This window comes from Varanus komodoensis, unplaced genomic scaffold, assembly GCF_004798865.1.
Source record: "Varanus komodoensis strain SLA01 unplaced genomic scaffold, ASM479886v1 scaffold27, whole genome shotgun sequence".
In the NCBI taxonomy this organism is placed as follows: domain Eukaryota; kingdom Metazoa; phylum Chordata; class Lepidosauria; order Squamata; family Varanidae; genus Varanus; species Varanus komodoensis.
In genome coordinates, this window is record NW_025335701.1 from 8,461,997 (window position 1) to 8,479,727 (window position 17,731).

Genomic DNA, 17,731 nt, shown 5'->3' on the forward strand with positions numbered 1-17,731 from the left:
CCGCGAGGTTTGGGAGGAACGTACTCTGGCCACTACCCGAAACATGCAGAGAGGGTGTGCAAACATGGGGCAGGCATGCAACCTAGAGTCCCCTGGGGCACGGCACGCAACTGTGCACAGCCTTTCACTGAAAGGTCTCGCCTGCCTCGCAGCTCCAGTAGAAGCCTGCTGACTTTTCGCCTCCTTCCAGAACAGATTAAAAAGTCGCAAGGGTTAAGCTGATGTGAAAAGAGAGTGAAACCATTGGTCAGCCAGAGGGGGCGGATGAGTGTCCGTGGGGCATCCACCGACTGCAACTGGGGCCGCCGGTGTGGCACCGAGAGCATCCCTGCTGGCTCCTCAGGCACAGGAACAGGGCAAACTTGCAGGATTCGGAGTTGCTGGAGGGGTGCTTCTTGGGCGCCCCACTGCCTCCCCCAGGTGATCCCTCTTGCTGGCTCCCAGGCCCCACAGCCTGTAAAGATGGAACCACGTCTACACAGACCTACCATTTCCACTCAGGGGACAGAGAAGCCCCCGTTTGCTGCTCCAGTCTTCTTCCACAAAAGCATGAGGCCATTTTTCTTCTACTTTCATGGGAGGCACAAAGGTGGATCCCTACAACATTTCCCAGGTCAGAGACCTACCTGAATACCTGTACTACACGACTAAGGTCTTATTCTTTATCTTAAGAAAGAATCAGACTGCTCAGTAACTCAAGGAACTCCACAGAGCTGCAGCCTCGTAGCAACATTTCCTGGAAAGGGAGGTTGGCTTGTCAGGATGCCCTCCTATGGGCCATTCCAGGAGGCACGGCTGGCCGGGAAGCTGCAGAGATGCCAGGAAGCAGCTCCAGGCTTTCGAAACAAAAGTGGTGATGTGGAAAAGGTACCTCTTCCCTCCGCCCCTCCAGCCTTTCAATGGCTCCTATTCAACCAAGCAGTGGTGAATTTTTCTTGCTATGGGCCGTCAAGTCATCTCCAACTTATGGCAGCCCTATGAGTCAAAGCCCCCCAAATGCTCCCTCAGTGACAGATCCGTTCAGCTCCTCCAAGTCCAAGGCTGTGGCTTCCCTTGTGGATTTGATCCATCTTTATCTGGTCTTCCTTTTCGTTTTCTGCCTTCCACTGGTCCTAACCTGACCATCTTCTCCAGGGAGTCTTGACTTCTCACAAGGGGCCCAAAGCATGACAGAAGTTGAGAATACAGTGTCCCCGCAAAGTTACATTTCTGCATGACATTTGCCTGTGCTAATTTACATGAACAGATGCAAAGCTAGAAATGATCATTCCAGTTTAAATAGAACTATACCTAGCCATAGGGTAGAAACCAGTGACCAGGAGAACCGTGTAGACTTCCAGCTCCAGTTGGTGGCCAGGTGCGAACCGCAGATGGGAAGGTCTCCGTGACATGAGGAACAGTATTCCAAGAACAGTGACATGGGCAGCAATTCCAGGAATGACACTCAGAAATGTGCCCATTAGCTTCCATAGCAACCAGGCTGGAGCCTAGCCAACCTGGGAAATGGGTTATGAAGCACAGGTGCTTCCACAGCTCACCTCCATATCATTGTTTCAGCTGCCAGATTGTTTTTAAAATGTGCCTTTGGGTTCTCTTTACAGTGCTTTATTGTTTACTTATTGCATCGTGGTCCGGATGAAGCAAGCAGCCTGGAGAGATTCAGCTACTGGGCTGAATAGAAATAGATTGCGATGCCCCCTGGGTAACTTTGGGCCATTCATGGACTCCCAGCCTAACCTACCTCACAGGGTTCTTGTGAGGATCAGATGCAGGAGAACCTTGTAAGCTGCCTTGAATGCCTTACGAGGAGGAGGAAGGCAAGACAGTCGGTGCCATGATAGCAACAATATGGCACCTCTTTTCTCATGTGGGTGCAAAAGCAGCATCTCATGGGCCTTGAGGCAACTTCTCTGCACTGGGCACAACGCTCAGATGGGGATTTCCAGAGCAGTGATGAGGAACGACCTGGAACGAGATGCTCCCCAGGTTCCGCCAGCCAGGCCCAATTCCACGCCATTCCATTCAGCCTCCACAGTCCACCATTCTGTCCTGCATCCATCAGTCAGCATTCCCTGCCCACTGGGCATGCTCAGCCCCCGTTGGTGGGTCCTGGAGGGCCCTCTCATAGGGCTTTGCCCCTCACAAGCCCACCAATAGCTCCCCCGCTTGGACAGATAGTACCATCTACACTACATGAAGAGTCACACTCAGACAAATGCGTTAGTACAGCAACCTTCTGCTGGGTGCCTTCCAGATATGTTGGACTACAACTCCCAGCATCCCTCAGCCAACTGTGTGCTTAGAATTCGTCTCTTCTGGAGAACATGGGAAGGTGGAGAGAGATGCTGGCTGGGGGGTTATGGGAATTGTAGTGCGGCATCTCTGGACTGCTAAATTGAAGGAGACTGGTCTATAAAATACTGTGTGTTGAGCTCTCAACTCACACAGCTCACTCCTGATGCAGAACGAGAAGTAATTCGGTACAAAGCAGACAGGAGGGGTAGGGGCCTTTCAGGTCAGGCGCACAGGGGCAATTTGAGAAACACTCCTGGGCACTACCACAAAATGGTGGCCAAAGGGGCCATGGAAAAGGGCAGCCTCCTGTCCCAGAGGTCTGGGCAATTCACCTGCCCCCGTGTGGAAGGCAGAGGCAGGGGTCTGAAAGCTAACACAGACAACTTTGCTGGACACAGTTTTCGGCACCAAGAAAACCCTATTTCCCCATAATCCCAGCTTTCCATGAGAGGAGAGGGAGGGAGAGGGAGAGGGAGAGGGAGGGAGGGGGGGTTAGGGACCGCTTGGCAGGCCCCCGATGCGGGTCCCTCGGCTACGACGCTGCTTCCCCTGGTCCACAGGCCAGGGCCAGCTGAAGCCGGCTTACCTGTCAGGGAATAAATGAGCAAGCAGAAGAGCATGGACGTCACGGACACGACCACCCAGTGCGACAGCTTCTTGTTGCCCATGCTGCTGTAGATGGCGACACAGGCTTCGTGGCACTGAAACAGAGGGCGCGTGTCAGGGGAAACTGGCGGCAACCGGCCCGCCTTCATCCCGGAGCCCCAAGAGCATCTTTGGCGGCCTGCCCAGCTCCCGGTGGCTCTCCGGCAGCTCGCTGCGTCTGTGCCCGAGGGCTGTGGAGCACCTGCCAAGGCCCAGAGCCCAGCAGGCGCCCATGGACACAAATCCCGGAGCTGCCTCCTCTTCCCCGTCACAGCTGGCTGTCGGCCCACAGCTCACTCTCACCTGGGCAATGGCAGCGGCTCACCTTAAATCTATTGCTGAGCTGAGTGTCCGAGGCTTTTTACACTAAAGCAGGGAAGAAATTATGCCCATATACATGCTCATGCCCCAGTCCTCAACTGAGATCTACACCCGAGTAAAAATGAAAAAGAAAAAAAGATGTCACTGCTGGCTACAGATTTAGACTAATCTCTCTTTTGGCCTCCAGGCACTGAAATGACACTACAACGTGACCTCTGGGGACTCCCTGCAGGCACCAACGCCTCAAGAGGCTTGGAGGGTGACAAGAGACCAAGGGCCTTCTCCGTGGTGGCCCCCTTCTTCGGAACAACCTCCTGGGCAGCCCTGTCATCCCAAATTTGCCACCTTTTTGGTGCCAGGTCAAGACAGCCCTCTATTTGGAGGCCTTTAATCCTGATAATTCTTCTTGCTGGGTCTTTTGATGGTATTTGCCCTGCATTTTACAACTTCCCATCATTAATGTTGACTCTTAATGCTGTTGCTTTATCTTATTTGCATTATGTTTCGCTGCTCTGTTTGATACCTTGCTGTGAACCGCCCAGAGAATTTCAGCTATGAGGCAGTACAGAAATTAGAAACATAAGTCATCACAACAAGAAGGACAAGTAATGAATGGCTTTACTGCACTGGACCCCAGGCCCAAGCTGAGGAGCGACCCACGGCAAGGGCTTCCTTGCACAAACCCTGCTGACATGTCCTGAGTTGCCAGACCGTTCCTTCCGAGTTCCCTAGAAAGGAGGGGAGCTGCCCGTTTCCCCTTCTTCCTTTACAGCAGCTCCATGGCGGACCACCGCTTCCCTGCTTCAGAACAACAGCAGCTGCCACAAGCAAGCGTGCGTCAGAGTCAAGCGCAGGAAGAATGTCTTCAGAAATCCCCACTGAATGGAGGGAGCAGGCTAGATTCCACTTGGCAAGGGAGGCAGGCGAGCCCTATTTTCACAGGGCTCTGATGCATGGTCACTCTTACTCGTCGGAGCACCCGACATCCAGCCCCCTAACCCGAACTCCCAGCTTCAGGGGGATTTCCTGCCTTCACGCTATCCCAGGATGTTGCATCGCCTCAGCCAGAAAAGAATGCCGCACAGGGCCAGAGGTATTGTTCCATGAGACAGGGAGAGAACAGGAAAGAGGACGCTGGCCAACCCCCACCCTCCCAAAGCAGAAGGAAAGACGTTAAGTGCCTTACCTGGAAACCAAAGCAGATGGTTGGGATCACGCTGAACATGGAGGCCCAAGAGGAAGCCCTGCAAGAGTTGAGAGGGAAACGGTTAAAGGCCAGCCTGCGTGTCAATCGCCAGCTGGGCAGAAAGGAGTGCCAGCTGCAGAAATCCACCAGACCAACGGGGATGTATCCGAACAAAGAGGATTTCCCAAGGAAGGAAGCAAAGTCCCGCATCCATCAATCCCCTCTCCTTACTCTTTATGTCAATTCATAGAAAGTATCCTTTTTCTGAGAAACTGCTAATACCCCAGTGCATGCGAGAACTTGAAGCAAGATTCCCCTGCAGAGCTGATGAATGCTGGAACTCCAGAGCTGCGAGAAATGCAGCTCAGCAGGTGTCTTGTGTGCAGCGGGGCCCCCATCCAAGTCTGGTATCTCCTGGGCTGGAAAAGCCTCCGGTCCAAAACCTGGGGAGCTGTGGAGGGTCCGCGCAGACAGCCCCGAGCTGGATGAACCAATGATCTCTCCCAGTGGAACTCCGTGTGCTCCCAAGGTCCCCTTGGCTGATCAGTTCCTTCTCCGATCAAGCCTGGTGAAACAGCAGCTCTGCTTGATATGAAATGTGCGCTGGTCTATGCGAGCATTCAGACAATGCCATGACCCACATGCAAGGGCTGAATGAGGGTTGAGAATGGGCTGTCAGTGAAGCACGGCTTATCGTCTTGTCCAAACCCAGCCAAAATAACAAGCCACGGGGAGCCACTCCCTGTTCACAAGCCAACAAGAAGCCATACATTCTATTTGCAGGTTGTTCATGGTTAACAAACCATGATTTTTAGCACAGCTCAGTTCAGATAACACAATATTTTAGGACTCAAGGACAACCCACGCTACGCCTATACTCAGCCCTCGGTTATTTTATTGTCTGAACGCAGTCACTAAATTGTACCAAATGTCTCCTCCTCAATATCCCCCAGTATGTCCCTAAAATCCCATGACATAAGACAGCACCTTATACTGAAAGAGGGTTTTGGCCAATCTGTTTTTGATACCAGCAGACAAAGACTTTGCCATTCCAAGCAAGAGCTGTTCCAACCCTACATGGAGACACCAAGGATCAACCCTCTTCTGCATGCAAAACTTACGTTCGGCCGCTGAGCTAAGCGTGAGAGAGGTTTCACTCAGAAATACAGCCGGAGCTACGCTGAACCCGCCTTCCCACAGGGCCATAGTCCACTTCTGCCACCCCCTTGGCCACTTTTAACCTTAAAAAACACACACATTCTTGAAACCTTCTATCGGGGACACATCATCTAGTTTGGCCTTAAGGGAAGAAAAGAATGTATTTTAAAAAGCTAAAGTAGCTTAAACTGAGGAAATCTGTTTTTTATGATATGGATCTTGAGGGGGTGGCTGAGAAATTGGGAAAAGACAGGGTTATACATGTCCAGAGGAAAGATATTCTATCAACAAAGAGCCAGAAATGAAGACAGAAATTCTGAACTGTGGATCTTGGATTTATAGTTAGGGGGAAAAAAGGCGAAGCACATATTCAGGAGAAGAAAAGAAAAAAAGGAGTGCCCGGGAAATTAAAAAGCTTGGCCCTGTGCAGAATTAGGTGTGCCTAAGTCCCTGGATTCCAAGAAGCAAAAGGCAGCATACAAAGCAGCCCAAGAGGCGTTAATTGTCATCTGCAATCGTGCTCATTAGCTGTCACTCCTGGATACCAGTGCAGTAACAACATCCGGAACTGCTACAGGAGACAAGGCGAGAAAATCCATCTAGTGCTGCAGGAATATTGACACATCACATCAAAAAGACACTGGGGAGCAGGAGAATCGACAGCGGAGCTCAGGTTAGAGGCAAACAAGGGAACGGCGGCAGGTTCCACGTGACAGGATCTGGGCAGCACCTTGAAAGGAGCCTGCTGGGTCACTGCAAGGTGCTGAAGCCCAGCATCTGGCAGGAAGAGGCCGCTGCCCAGGCCAACACTTACCCCGAGGTCCGGCGGCGTTCATACATGACAATGCGATCCGTATCGAGGTAGTATTTTACCACAATGACAAGCATCAGGTAGCAAGCAGCCAGGGTGCCGAGAATGCTGAAACACACGCAAAGTGGAGCTGGTAAGGATTCTGCACGCTGGAAGCCTGGGGCCACCAGCACGCAAAGGGGCAACAGACTGCACCCCACAGCAGAAGTGGGGTGTCCATTCCGAGCTTTGCTGGTTGAGTCGGGTTTGGTGGGGGCAACGGGCTCTGTGCCATGTTAGGGACCACGGGGCTTTATTTCCTGGAAGGACCTACATTTCCTGCCACTTCACCGTTTTGACTTCCTGCGATTTCTGCACAACCCACCTGGTGCCCGTCAGCCGTAAGAGCACACGACAAAAGGCACACATCACCGAACTTGGGGAAAGGGTAGCGTTATAAGCATATAGGCGTATTTCTGAAGTCACCAACAAGAAACCGCAACAAGTTTTGTGACACCTTAAAGAGTAAGGGCACACCTTGTTCTTATTCTTTATTATTTATTACAAAGTATGTATCCCATCCTTCTCACAAGCACTCAGGATGGCTTACATAATATAGAATTAGAATAATACAATAATAAAACCACAATTATTAAAACAATATAAAACAGAACATGATATACTAAAAAGAAAAGGAAGGAAAAGAATAGAAAATGCAACTGTGAGGAAGGAAAAAAAGGGAAAAAATTAAAACATCTAAACCCCTTGATTATTACAATGATGGTTGAATAAAAATATCTTTACCTGGCACTGGAAGGAGGACAGCGTTGGGGCCAGGCGGACCTCTCTGGGGAGCGCATTCCATAGCCTGGCTGCCACTGCAGAGAAGGCTCCCTCTGGGTAGACACCCTCCATTCTTCCTTCAAGGAGGGTTCCCGGAGCAAGGCCTCCCCTGCCAATCTTAAGGGGCACGAGGGCATATAGGGAAGGAGGCGATCCTTCAGGTATTCTGAACCTAAGCCCTTTAGGACTTTATAGGTTAATACCAGCACCTTGAATTGGGCCCGGACTTCAATTGGGAGCCAGTGAAGCTGGTAGATAAATTAATATCATTTCTATACCCTCACAGCCAAAGTGGCCCGAGCAGTTTACACTTTCCGATGCGCATTTAGACAGCAAAAGGTCTTAAAAATCTCAGCGTGGCTCAACTAGCCACCTGTCGAAAGCTGTTTTAGGGTGCAGAAGATCTCACCCTAACAGGTTTAGTGCACCAAGGCCAAGATCACGCACTCCCAGTCATGATAAACAGGTGCAAAAGCTGGGCAGTTCAGAAAGGCAGAAGGAAGAAAGGGGATGCATTCAAACCATGGTGCTGGAGAAGAGCTTTGCAAATCTTCCAGACCCTCAGAAAGATGCACAAGAGGGTGCTAGAGCAAGTCAAGCCAGAGTTGCCAGGATTCAGGCGCCAGGCAAAAACTGAGTTTGGTTTAAATTGCTTTATTCTAATGTTCTGTATAATATTTTAACTTTGATATATTGTGTTTGACATTTGCATTCCGTTGTTAATTTATGTTGAATATGCTGAGTTGATGTGATTGATTTTAGAATGTTGTGTGTTTTTATGTGAGCTGCACAGAGAGCCCAGATAACAAATAAACTTGCCGTGGAAGCAAAAATGATGAACTTGAAGCCGTTGTACTCCAAGCACATCAAAAGAAGGCAAGACTTGCTGGAGATGACAATCACACTAAGGAAAACTGAAGGCGGAAGGGAAGGGAAAGCCCAAGCAGGAGATGGGCTGATTCCATAAAAGAAGCCAAACACATACGCACACGCGCGTGCGTGTGTGCGGACTGGACTGAAAACAGGCTGGTGCGGTGGCCATGAATGCGTTTAGTGTGCTCGGTGACTATGCTATGCCAAGCTTGAATCTACGGAAGAAAAGCAGAATGACTATTCACAACACCAGGAATCGGCAACAGACTCCTCAGCAGCTCCCAAAAGCCAACAGGAATCGGCAACAGACTCCTCAGCAGCTCCCAAAAGCCAACTTGAATCCACATGCACCAGGATAAAAATCAGGATGGAAAGGGCCTGGTTAAGAACAGCATCCACACCGAAGCAACCTCTTCTCCATTTCGGAGGAAGCCCAATGGACGACTCCCATCATGCCTCACTCCATTCCACTGCCTCCGGAATCTCTTTGTGCTGCCGCCATCTTGATTTCGTCTGGGAAGGCCACTGCGGAAGCAGGAGCTGCCCCGAGCAATGACTTTCCTCTCAGGGCGAAAACACGCACACGGCCACAGCGGGTCACTATTTTAAGCAAGTAGCCCCAGCAAGCGCTCTTGGAGCGCGCCGCTGACGGGAGGCCGAATCGTTCCGCATTTCTGGCTTTGCAGCGGATGCCCACCAGGCCTCTCCCAGACCTGGCACACGCCAGCGCCCTGAGCCAAGCCCCGGGCACAGCATGACCCCGCGGCCTCGGGCTGACTCGTCACCCTTTGCCCACCACCAAAGCCGGAGAGAGGGTGCAGGGACGGGCCTCTTACCTGGTGTGCTTCTGGAACCCAATTTCCCTCGGGATGGAGAGGGGCAAGATGACCAGGATGCTCAGCGCAGACAAGGCGAAGCGGTGGTCCGCGAACCAGTCATGGCGAGCCGCCCCTCCGCTCGCCGTGTCGTTGGGGCGGAAGGAGTCGCACACTGGGGAGGGAAGCGCCCGTAAGGAGGCGTTGGGTGGCCGGCCTTCTCACGTGTGGCTCTGGCTTTTCCTCGGGGTCCCCAGGGGCTGCCATGGCCTCGCACGAGATTCCAGTTGGTTCGGTACAGTGGCGCGATGGCAAACTTAGAAATGGGGGGGGGTCCTTTCAGAGAGTCAGAGCCACGCCCCCCACCCACACCTCTTTCCACACCTTATGCCACCTGTACAATAAGAACGAGCTTCGTCGCCTTGCTGGAGTTCTGGTTGCGTAATGAATGCAAGAAGAGGGGGTCTCTTTTTGAGTGAAGTCGTGACAGCATCTACAAGGTATTTCTTATCTTATTACGAATGAATTGTTTTTTAATTACATTCTCTCCCCACTCCAAAAGGTCCCCGGGCGGCTTCTGTGGAACGAGGCAGGCAGTTCCTGCCGCAGGCTTGCTGTCTCAGGGCATGGGGTGCAGCAGCTGAGCAGGAGCAAAAGTGCGGCAGAAGCCGCGGGCGTCAGCCGGGCAGGCCTCTCCGGACAGGGGCTTCCCCAGAGCCGCTGGGAGCCGCCGGAACAGCACCCTGAATCCGACAAATCCGGGACTCCGGCCAGCCGGGAACCAGCAAAATTAAGTCTCTTGACGAGTGGTGGGAGGAAGGGTGACCCTGGATCCAGTGACACCCCCCCCCCCGAGGGCCTCCTCCATAATAAGTGAGGGGGGGCTATGATCCCCTCTGTACCACCCTGGAACCAGGTCTGATGAACCGCAATAAAGAATTGTTTTAACAAAATAATTATCTTACTCGTCACTGCTGCATTGTGCTTTTGAGCTGCCTTCACCAACCTGGCGACTCCCAGATGTGCTGGACTACAATTCCCATAACATACAGCCAGCATGCAGACAAGGGATTATGGGAGTTGCAACCCAACACACCTGAAGGGCCCGAAGTTAGGAAAGGCTGCCTTCGAGGTCGGTTCAATTGTATCTGACCTATCACATTCATAATCCACTGCTCCATGAGCTCAAGGTGGCATAAATGAGAATTTCCCCACATATGTGAGGCTACCGGTTTAATGGACTGAAGCAACTTCAGTCAAATCCCACAATTGCCACAAGGTCATCAGGCAAGTCAGTATCCCAGTTCGCATGTAACAGCAACAAACAACGGATTAATTCGCCTACGATTTACCAGGGTCAAATGCTGCTGCTATTTTCATTACACAACCTCCAAACTGTAGTTCTTTTGTAACATGCAAACTCAGACACTATGTGGGTTAAGCAATCCACCATGAACCTCCAATTAGTCCTCAGATTAACTGTGGGCTGTTTAACCCCTGGTTAACCTGTAGTGTCCAACTTGGCACAGCACAAAATCGGGCCAATCAGAGGTTGCATATCCAGAATGGCAGCAGCGCTGCCACTGCTACGTGAGAATGGCCCCGGTCTCCTGGTCTCACTGGGGTGCCCCACTTCGGATTGCTCTACACACATGCTGATTTCCTTGCTTCAACTTCCTCTCTGGCCCTCCCCAGCCAGGCTTCTATTTGCCCTGCTAAAGAGCAGAGCCACATGGGGAAATGCAAATAAAGTTTACATTCGATTTCTGTTTTATTAATTTAAAGCATTAATTTCTGTTTTGCTGGGGAGCAGTACTTGGTATTATTAATTGCAACTCATGGATCATTGTTACATTGCTGGTCAGAATGGAACAGGCTACACATCCAGGTAACGAGGGGTTAGCAAAGTCCGGGGAGCCAAATCTGGCTTTGTTGGGTGGGGGAGGCTCACATTTCTCTAACTGGTCCCCCATGACTCTGAGAAAAGCCACGGAAATCATGAAGAGGTTGAGAATGAAGCAGGCTTCGCACAGCTTCCCGACGGCGGCCCCACAGATCTCCCGCACCACGCCCTGGTATGTCGTCTGGGTGCTGATGGAGGTGGAATAGCCGAGGATCACTAGGCCACTAATGAGGAAGATCAAAGAGCCCTGCAGAAAGGGGGGGAAGGCAGAAAGGGGATGAGACGCCTGTGGGACACGGGAGACCCGTAGAAGCAGCGGGAGGCAACCGCTTCTGTTCCAGAAGCCACCCCTGGCAGTGGATGTGGGGAGAAAAGCTCTCGCCCGGAGACGGGAGGAGGACGCAGAATCCTCCTCTGCATTTTCCTGGGGAGCCAAACTAAGGCGCGGATGCTTTGTCAGCACATACCAGCTTCATCGCGTTGGCTCTTCACCCAGGTGCCACTGATTGCTCCAAGGAAACAAACACCGAAAAGGAAAATGCGGATCAGTTTCTGTTTTGGTTCTTACTAATTCCTGATATTAATTCTATTCTCATTCACATTTTTATTAAGCAAATTAGCTTGCTTGTGTTCCTAGAGGATACTTTTATCAGGAGCTACAGTTGATGAATATTTTTTCCGGTTTCATTCCAAATATAGTTCTGAGTGACAAGCAAGCAACCCCTCCCCATTATTCCAGGTGTACAGTTTTGCAAACTGTGAGGAAAAGTTGAATTAAAATCATGAATCATTAGGGATGGAATCCGAGAAGGTTTTACTTAGGAAAGAGCACCTATTTAAAAAAAATCTGTCCATTCACAACAGAACCATATGTTTACTCCAGTATATTCAGTGCCGCTTACTTAAAAGTAAGTCAGTGTGTAAGCTTAAGACCAGGGCATCTCCATAAAGTAACAGAAAAAAGCTGGATTTGGGGAAAACTACAAAGGCATTTAGTTCCCACTCAGTTATTAAAAGACTCAGTTACAGAGGCTTCTAATGCCCCATGGATTACAGGTCTGTATTTAATCCCCCAGAAGGTAACTGTTAGAGTTGTGATCATTCTAGGGAGAATTTTACTTATTGAAACCTGTCATGGGGCTGGACAAGAAATATTTCTGGCAAAAGATATTCAAAGTAATTTAGGAAAGAAAATGCTGCCATATACCACATCCCTCCAAAAGAATAACACATTACTCACACAAACAAGGTATGTATACTGAAAGCAATTCAATAGGACTGTGATAAAAGTATGTAAAACTGCAAAAACAAAAACAAAAAAACTTATGGCATCTTAAAGACAAAGATGTTTAATCCAAGCTTTCCTCCAAGAACAATCATGGTTTCTTCTCATTCATAATCACCTCCAAAACATTTTATCCTGGCCCTAGATTTCCCGGACTGATGCCATAATAAATCTGCCGATCTTTTAAGTGACTTGAGATTTTTTTTTATTTTTTTTATTTTATTTGCTGCAAATGGACTGGTAGTCCTAGAACTCATCCCATTAAAGTGGCAGTGTGTGTTTTAATTCCACAGTTCCAAAGTAAGCCCTTCCAGTATATTTCAGACCACACAGAGCTCATTCCTGGGGAAAATCTGCGTAAGGCCTCTTCTTCAAATCCCAGTCTGCTGAGAGAACAGGGTTTGAGGCGCAAGCGTATCTGACTGGGGCATCCTGAAATTCCTGGAGGAAGGAAATGCACTGGCATGGATTATTTTGGAATGTTGACTCACCGCCCCTTTTGCTCACCTCACTGCTTTCTCACCTCTTGGCGTCCTTTGTGGGAATGAGCATTTTGCCAGATGCTGCAGCTTGGGGCCGGGTTAGCTGAGGGACTGCCACCTCCCATACCATACGGCCTGCCCCTCCCGGGCCCTGAGGTCTTCCCCCACCCGCTTCTCAGGGGGCCTCTCCCAAAGGACTTGAGGCCGCTGGCTACCACAGAGAGGGTGGCACTTTCTGGGGGTGGCTGCCCGGTTGCAGAAAGAACTCCCCAAATAGGCGTGCCTGGCACCTACTTTGCATCCCTTTTGGCACCAGGTGAAGACCTTTTTATGCTCCCAGCATTTTAACCGTTTAACTTTTTAACTTTATTTTTATACATTTGCATTTTATTCTGTGCCTCTGCTATGCTTCTGTGCTGATCTAATGCCAATCACTATTACGGTTTTGTTGTTTTAAATTATTGTTTGTTTGGCTTTGTGCACTTTTAATTTTAACTTTTGCTAACCACCCGGACAGCCTCAGCTATTGGGTGGTATAAAAACGAAATAACTAAATTAATGAAATCATAAGGAGCAGCCCTTGTTTATCTGATGTAGAACAAGGTGGCTGAAATCAGTGGGGCTTGCATTAGTCCTGACAGCTTTAAGCTGCATTCATTGCAATGGGCTACTCCGTGTAGGACTAACATTGAAAAATACACGGAGCAATGCCCTCTCTGTTACCGACCTGTCAAAACCCTTCTCTGAATATTTCTTCCTTTGGCAGGAGAGGCGGATATCAGCTAAGAAGGATTTTTCCATGGTGGTGCCCAATTTTCACTGGCACCTTGTGACTGAACCAGCCGTTTTCAAAACCCTCTTTTGAGCACTTATCTTATATTGCAATCAATCTTGTTTTAACTGGTTCGTGTCTTTCTTAGTCTGCGGGTGTGAAGCACCCTGCAATCTGTTTTCACAGATGTAATTTTTTAAATAAATAAAATGCATGTAGCAACTCTGAACATAGCAAAAAAGGAAAAAACCCAACCTTTAGTTCACTCACTCACGCTTTCGCCCTAAACACACTTACCAGACAATAAGTGCCAATGAACCTTTCAAGTAAATATACCTAGACTCAGGTTGTCAATAAAGGGACATGCTTAGTTCTCAAGCATCTCACATTACCCCTTTCTTTCTCTGTTTGCCCACTTTTGTCTTCTGAAATCTAAATACACTGTTATAATTTGGAATGAGTGTCCTCCTTGGGGCAGGTTTCCTTTTTCTCTTGTTTATTCCATTCAGCAAACTAAATGTTATATTGCAGTACACAACACAGGAAAAGCCCAGGAATACAAACAGGGTGAAGCAGGGTGTGGGATGACTGGCCCTCCAGACTACAACTCCCATCAGCCCTGCCCCACATAACCAGTGATTGAGGAGTATGGGAATTGTAGGCTATAATATCTGCAGCGATAGAAGCTGCCCAGCCATGACGGAAACATCCTGCCTTTTATTAGAAGTTATAAATATTAGAACATATAAATAAGTTGAAAATACAGGACCAAAGTAATAGGACCAAAATCATCAAAATCAAATCGGTCAAGGACCAGAGAGCCCAACCAGCAATGCCGTCTCCGCTGAAAGTCACATGTTGGTGCCTGCAGATCTCACTAAATGATATATAAATGGCTAACAACTAAGACTCAAGAACTGCCATGCACAACTAATGAGGGAAGCGAACAAGAAAGCTACAGACACATTTTGGTGCTGCTTTTCAGGGAAGGAGAAATAGAAAAGAAAAGGCACAAAGGGGAAAACAAGGTTTTAGGCAGCAAGGAAAGGAAAGAGACCAGCAAGAAAAGGTTTCCTTCCCCCGTGCTGTGAGGTGTCCACAGACAACGGGGCAGTGGTCCGAATGACCCGTGGCCAAGGTGCCCCTGGTTCGAGGCCATGAGGTTACGAGAGGATCCCGGCCAGCGCCTCCTGCCCTCTCTCCCATAGTCCAGCCTACCTAGCAGGGTTGTTCCATGGCTAAGCCCAGGGAGCAAAGAAGCACAGAGCATTGGGAGAGTGAAAACCAGGATGCAAGCATACTTAGTACATTAAGGCCATGATCCTGGCTGGGGAACACGAGGAGCTGCAGGGCTGCTTCTGTGTAAAAGGCACAGGACTGAGTCCAGACTAAAGTTCATCCCCTGCCCCACCATTTCCAAAGCCTGTTTTCAACCCAAACACATGCACTGCGACAAGGAAAAAGTGTTCTTGAGCAGATGCAGAACGTCATTCCAGAGAGAGCATCTTCACACACCCTGGGGGGAGCAGGTGTCATTGGGGGGCCAGATTCTGCACTCCACGCCCCTTTTCTCCTCCCTTTATGAAACGCTCCCTTTTCTAGAGACACTCAGAAGCAAGCCACGTGGCACTGGTGCGGCGGGCTTGGCCCCAGACCAGCGGGGCTACGACTGGACCGGGCCAGCTCAGCCGCGCACCTGCGGCTCCAGCCAGAGACTTACCAGCTCCACCAGGACAGCCGGGCCAATTCCCCCGGCCCGGTTGAACGCCCAGGGGAAATTGAGGAGCCCGGCGCCCAGGGCCGACTTCAGCAGGATGAAGACAGCTCCCGAGGAGGAGAGGCTGGGCCGGTCCGACTCCAAAGAAGGCTTGGCCAGCAAGCTGATGCTTTCCCGAGCCAGCTCTTCCATGTCTGGAAAAGAGAAGGGAGGCTGAGAGAGCTTCCGCGTTTGCTACCGTCTCAAGATCCAGCAGGGCTACGCCGGCATCGCGCAGGTGCCTAGGTTCCTCTTCAGGTGCCAAAGCCAAGGGGCTCGCTCCACCCGGAGCGGCCGGACGGCGAGGAGAAGAGGGATTTGCTCGCCCCAACACCGCAAAGGAGGGCTGAAAAGGGGGTGGGGTGGGGAGCGAAGCTCAGATTTCAGGCAGGGGCCAGAGGGATGCGAACCTGCGCGCACTCGCTCATGCTCGAGTGAGAAGGGCTGCGCTGGGGCGGGCTCCCCACGGCTTGATTTCATTAGCAAGTCCAGCTGGGAAGGTTAAACTTGGGCTTTAAGAAAATAGCGGCAGGATCCGAGCTCCTGCAGGAAGATGCTTGCTGGCAGGGGCCGAAATGAGCCGGTGTGGCTGGGCGGGGGGAGCCTTTCCCCCTCTCCCATATTTGAAGCAGCTGGCTTGACCGAAGCATCTGGAAAGGGGTGATGTTCTGGGGACATTTCAAGGGGGCCTGACCCTGGCATTGCAGTGAATGGGAGTGGCGGAGTGGCAGCTTGTGCTTCTGGGGTGCCCCACTGCTGCCCCCCCCCCTCTCCCAGCCAAGGAGGCCCTGCGCGCTTTTGCCGGAGCATCCCTGGAAACTCCCCTGTGACGGCCGTTCCTGCTGCCCTGCACGCCTCGGCATGGGGATTGCTTTTGCGGTTGGGATTCCTCACCCGCCGCAGTGTTCGGGTACTTTCCCCCTCCCGCCAGCCTCCAGGGCTTCTGCTGCTGGCCTTTCCAAGCACCTTCGTGCCTTTTTAGCTTTTGAAGGGTTAGCACTCCATGTGATACTGCGAATAAACATGTCTCCTCTTCTGCACTGTCATCTTGTGGTTTTGTAATGGAACACAAGGAAAGGCAGAGGAAATAAACCCATAAATGAGCCAGTCTGGATCCTGCAAAGAACCCAAGAGCAGGAGCATTTAGTGGCAGAGGCTCACCTGGACGAGCTCACAGATTCGAGGGCTAAAACATTTTATGGGGGCAGAGCAGTTCTGGGGCTTTACCAAGGGGTGATCTGCACTCGGCAGTTTTATGGGTATTGTAGTACCTGACCTACTGGCCTATCACACAATGCTCACCCAAGCCATCCTCCTCGTGTGCTTTCTCCCATGGCATCCTGGATTTCTTCAGAAAGGCCATGGCCACAAGTGCTTATTTTGTGCCCCAAACCCTCACGTTTCTCAGTTTGCAGCACCTTCCCGTGGCATTGCCGTCCTCAGGGGCTTTTGTGCTCCCCAGAGCATTTCTGAGCTGTTTCTTAGAATGAGCTGTCTTGTCGTTTGCCCATCACACAAAATTGTGCTCAGAGGGGTGTATTTTGCAATTCCACTATCCTGCAGCAGTACCAGTAACAGAGCAGGTGGGAAGGCAGAGAAGCACCCTGGTTCCCAAACAAAATCATGTTTGAAAGAAGCACTCTTACTCCTTCAAGAAGAAGACGACAACGATGAAAACAACCTTGATAAAATTGAAGGTTAAACGCCTCACGTGGAAGAGATCTACATCACAAATCTTCCGCGCATTTTGTTTTCATGCATTTTGAATTGCAGTGTGTGCTAAACTAGGTACTCTTATGTGGGACAGGAGGATGCTTAAGGGGCTGGGGATGATGGGCACTGGAATGTGGCATGCAGCCCATAAATGCTGTAGAAAGAGGCACCGACAGATTCATGGTCTTACAAAAGTCAGCAAAACGTGAGAGGAGACAGCCAAAGAAGCTTTGCTGCCTGGGATAGGTGACTAAATTCCCCCTGCCCTGGGACTAGATTTATTCTATACCTTGTTAGCATTCCTCATTTTGGTAGTTTACATATTATGGCAATTTATTTATATTTAGATTTGTGTATATTTCTGTTTTTATTTATTTATTTAGAATTTTTGTATGCCGTCCCATTGCATAGCCTCGGGTTTTGGGTTTAATTGTATGCGTTCTTAATGTTGGAAGCTGATTTGAGCCCCAGTATGGAGAATAACAGGCAGGGTGTAAATGTAAGAGTGATAATCCCCCTTTCGGCCTCCACCGTGTGTTGTGAAGAAAAACACAATGCTGTTTAACTCTTGGAGAAAAGGCAGAATAGAAAAGTAGTGCATAAAGAGAGAGCCAGTGTGGCGTAGTGGTTAAGAGCGCGGGACTGGGATGCAGGTGATCCGGGTTCGAGTCCCCGCTCGGCCATGGAGCCCACTGGGTGGTTTTGGGCCAGTCACAGACTCTCAGCCCAGCCTCCCTCGCAGGGTTGTTGTTGTGCGGATAAGATGGAGGAGGAGAATGATGTAAGCTGCCTTGAGCCCTTTGAGGAAAAAAACAGGATATAAATAAATAAATAAAGTGGAGGAAAGCTATAGCTTTAAAAAAAGTCCTGTACATCATATCAGTAACCATTCAG

The 17,731-nt window shown here is 50.2% G+C and overlaps 1 protein-coding gene across 1 annotated transcript in view; it reads right to left on the reverse strand.

Annotated features, from left to right (window-relative positions):
• The window catches only part of SLC38A8 (solute carrier family 38 member 8), a 36,067-nt gene that overhangs the window by 7,950 nt on the left and 10,386 nt on the right, over positions 1 to 17,731 (reverse strand). Inside the window, exons 2-8 of the mRNA XM_044434138.1 lie at positions 15,089 to 15,279; positions 10,878 to 11,076; positions 8,948 to 9,101; positions 6,449 to 6,524; positions 5,670 to 5,680; positions 4,448 to 4,541; positions 2,882 to 2,996 (exon numbers count right to left, since the gene is read on the reverse strand). Coding sequence (XP_044290073.1) covers positions 2,882 to 2,996; positions 4,448 to 4,541; positions 5,670 to 5,680; positions 6,449 to 6,524; positions 8,948 to 9,101; positions 10,878 to 11,076; positions 15,089 to 15,279 — 840 coding nt within the window. The remainder of the gene's footprint in view (positions 1 to 2,881; positions 2,997 to 4,447; positions 4,542 to 5,669; positions 5,681 to 6,448; positions 6,525 to 8,947; positions 9,102 to 10,877; positions 11,077 to 15,088; positions 15,280 to 17,731) is intronic.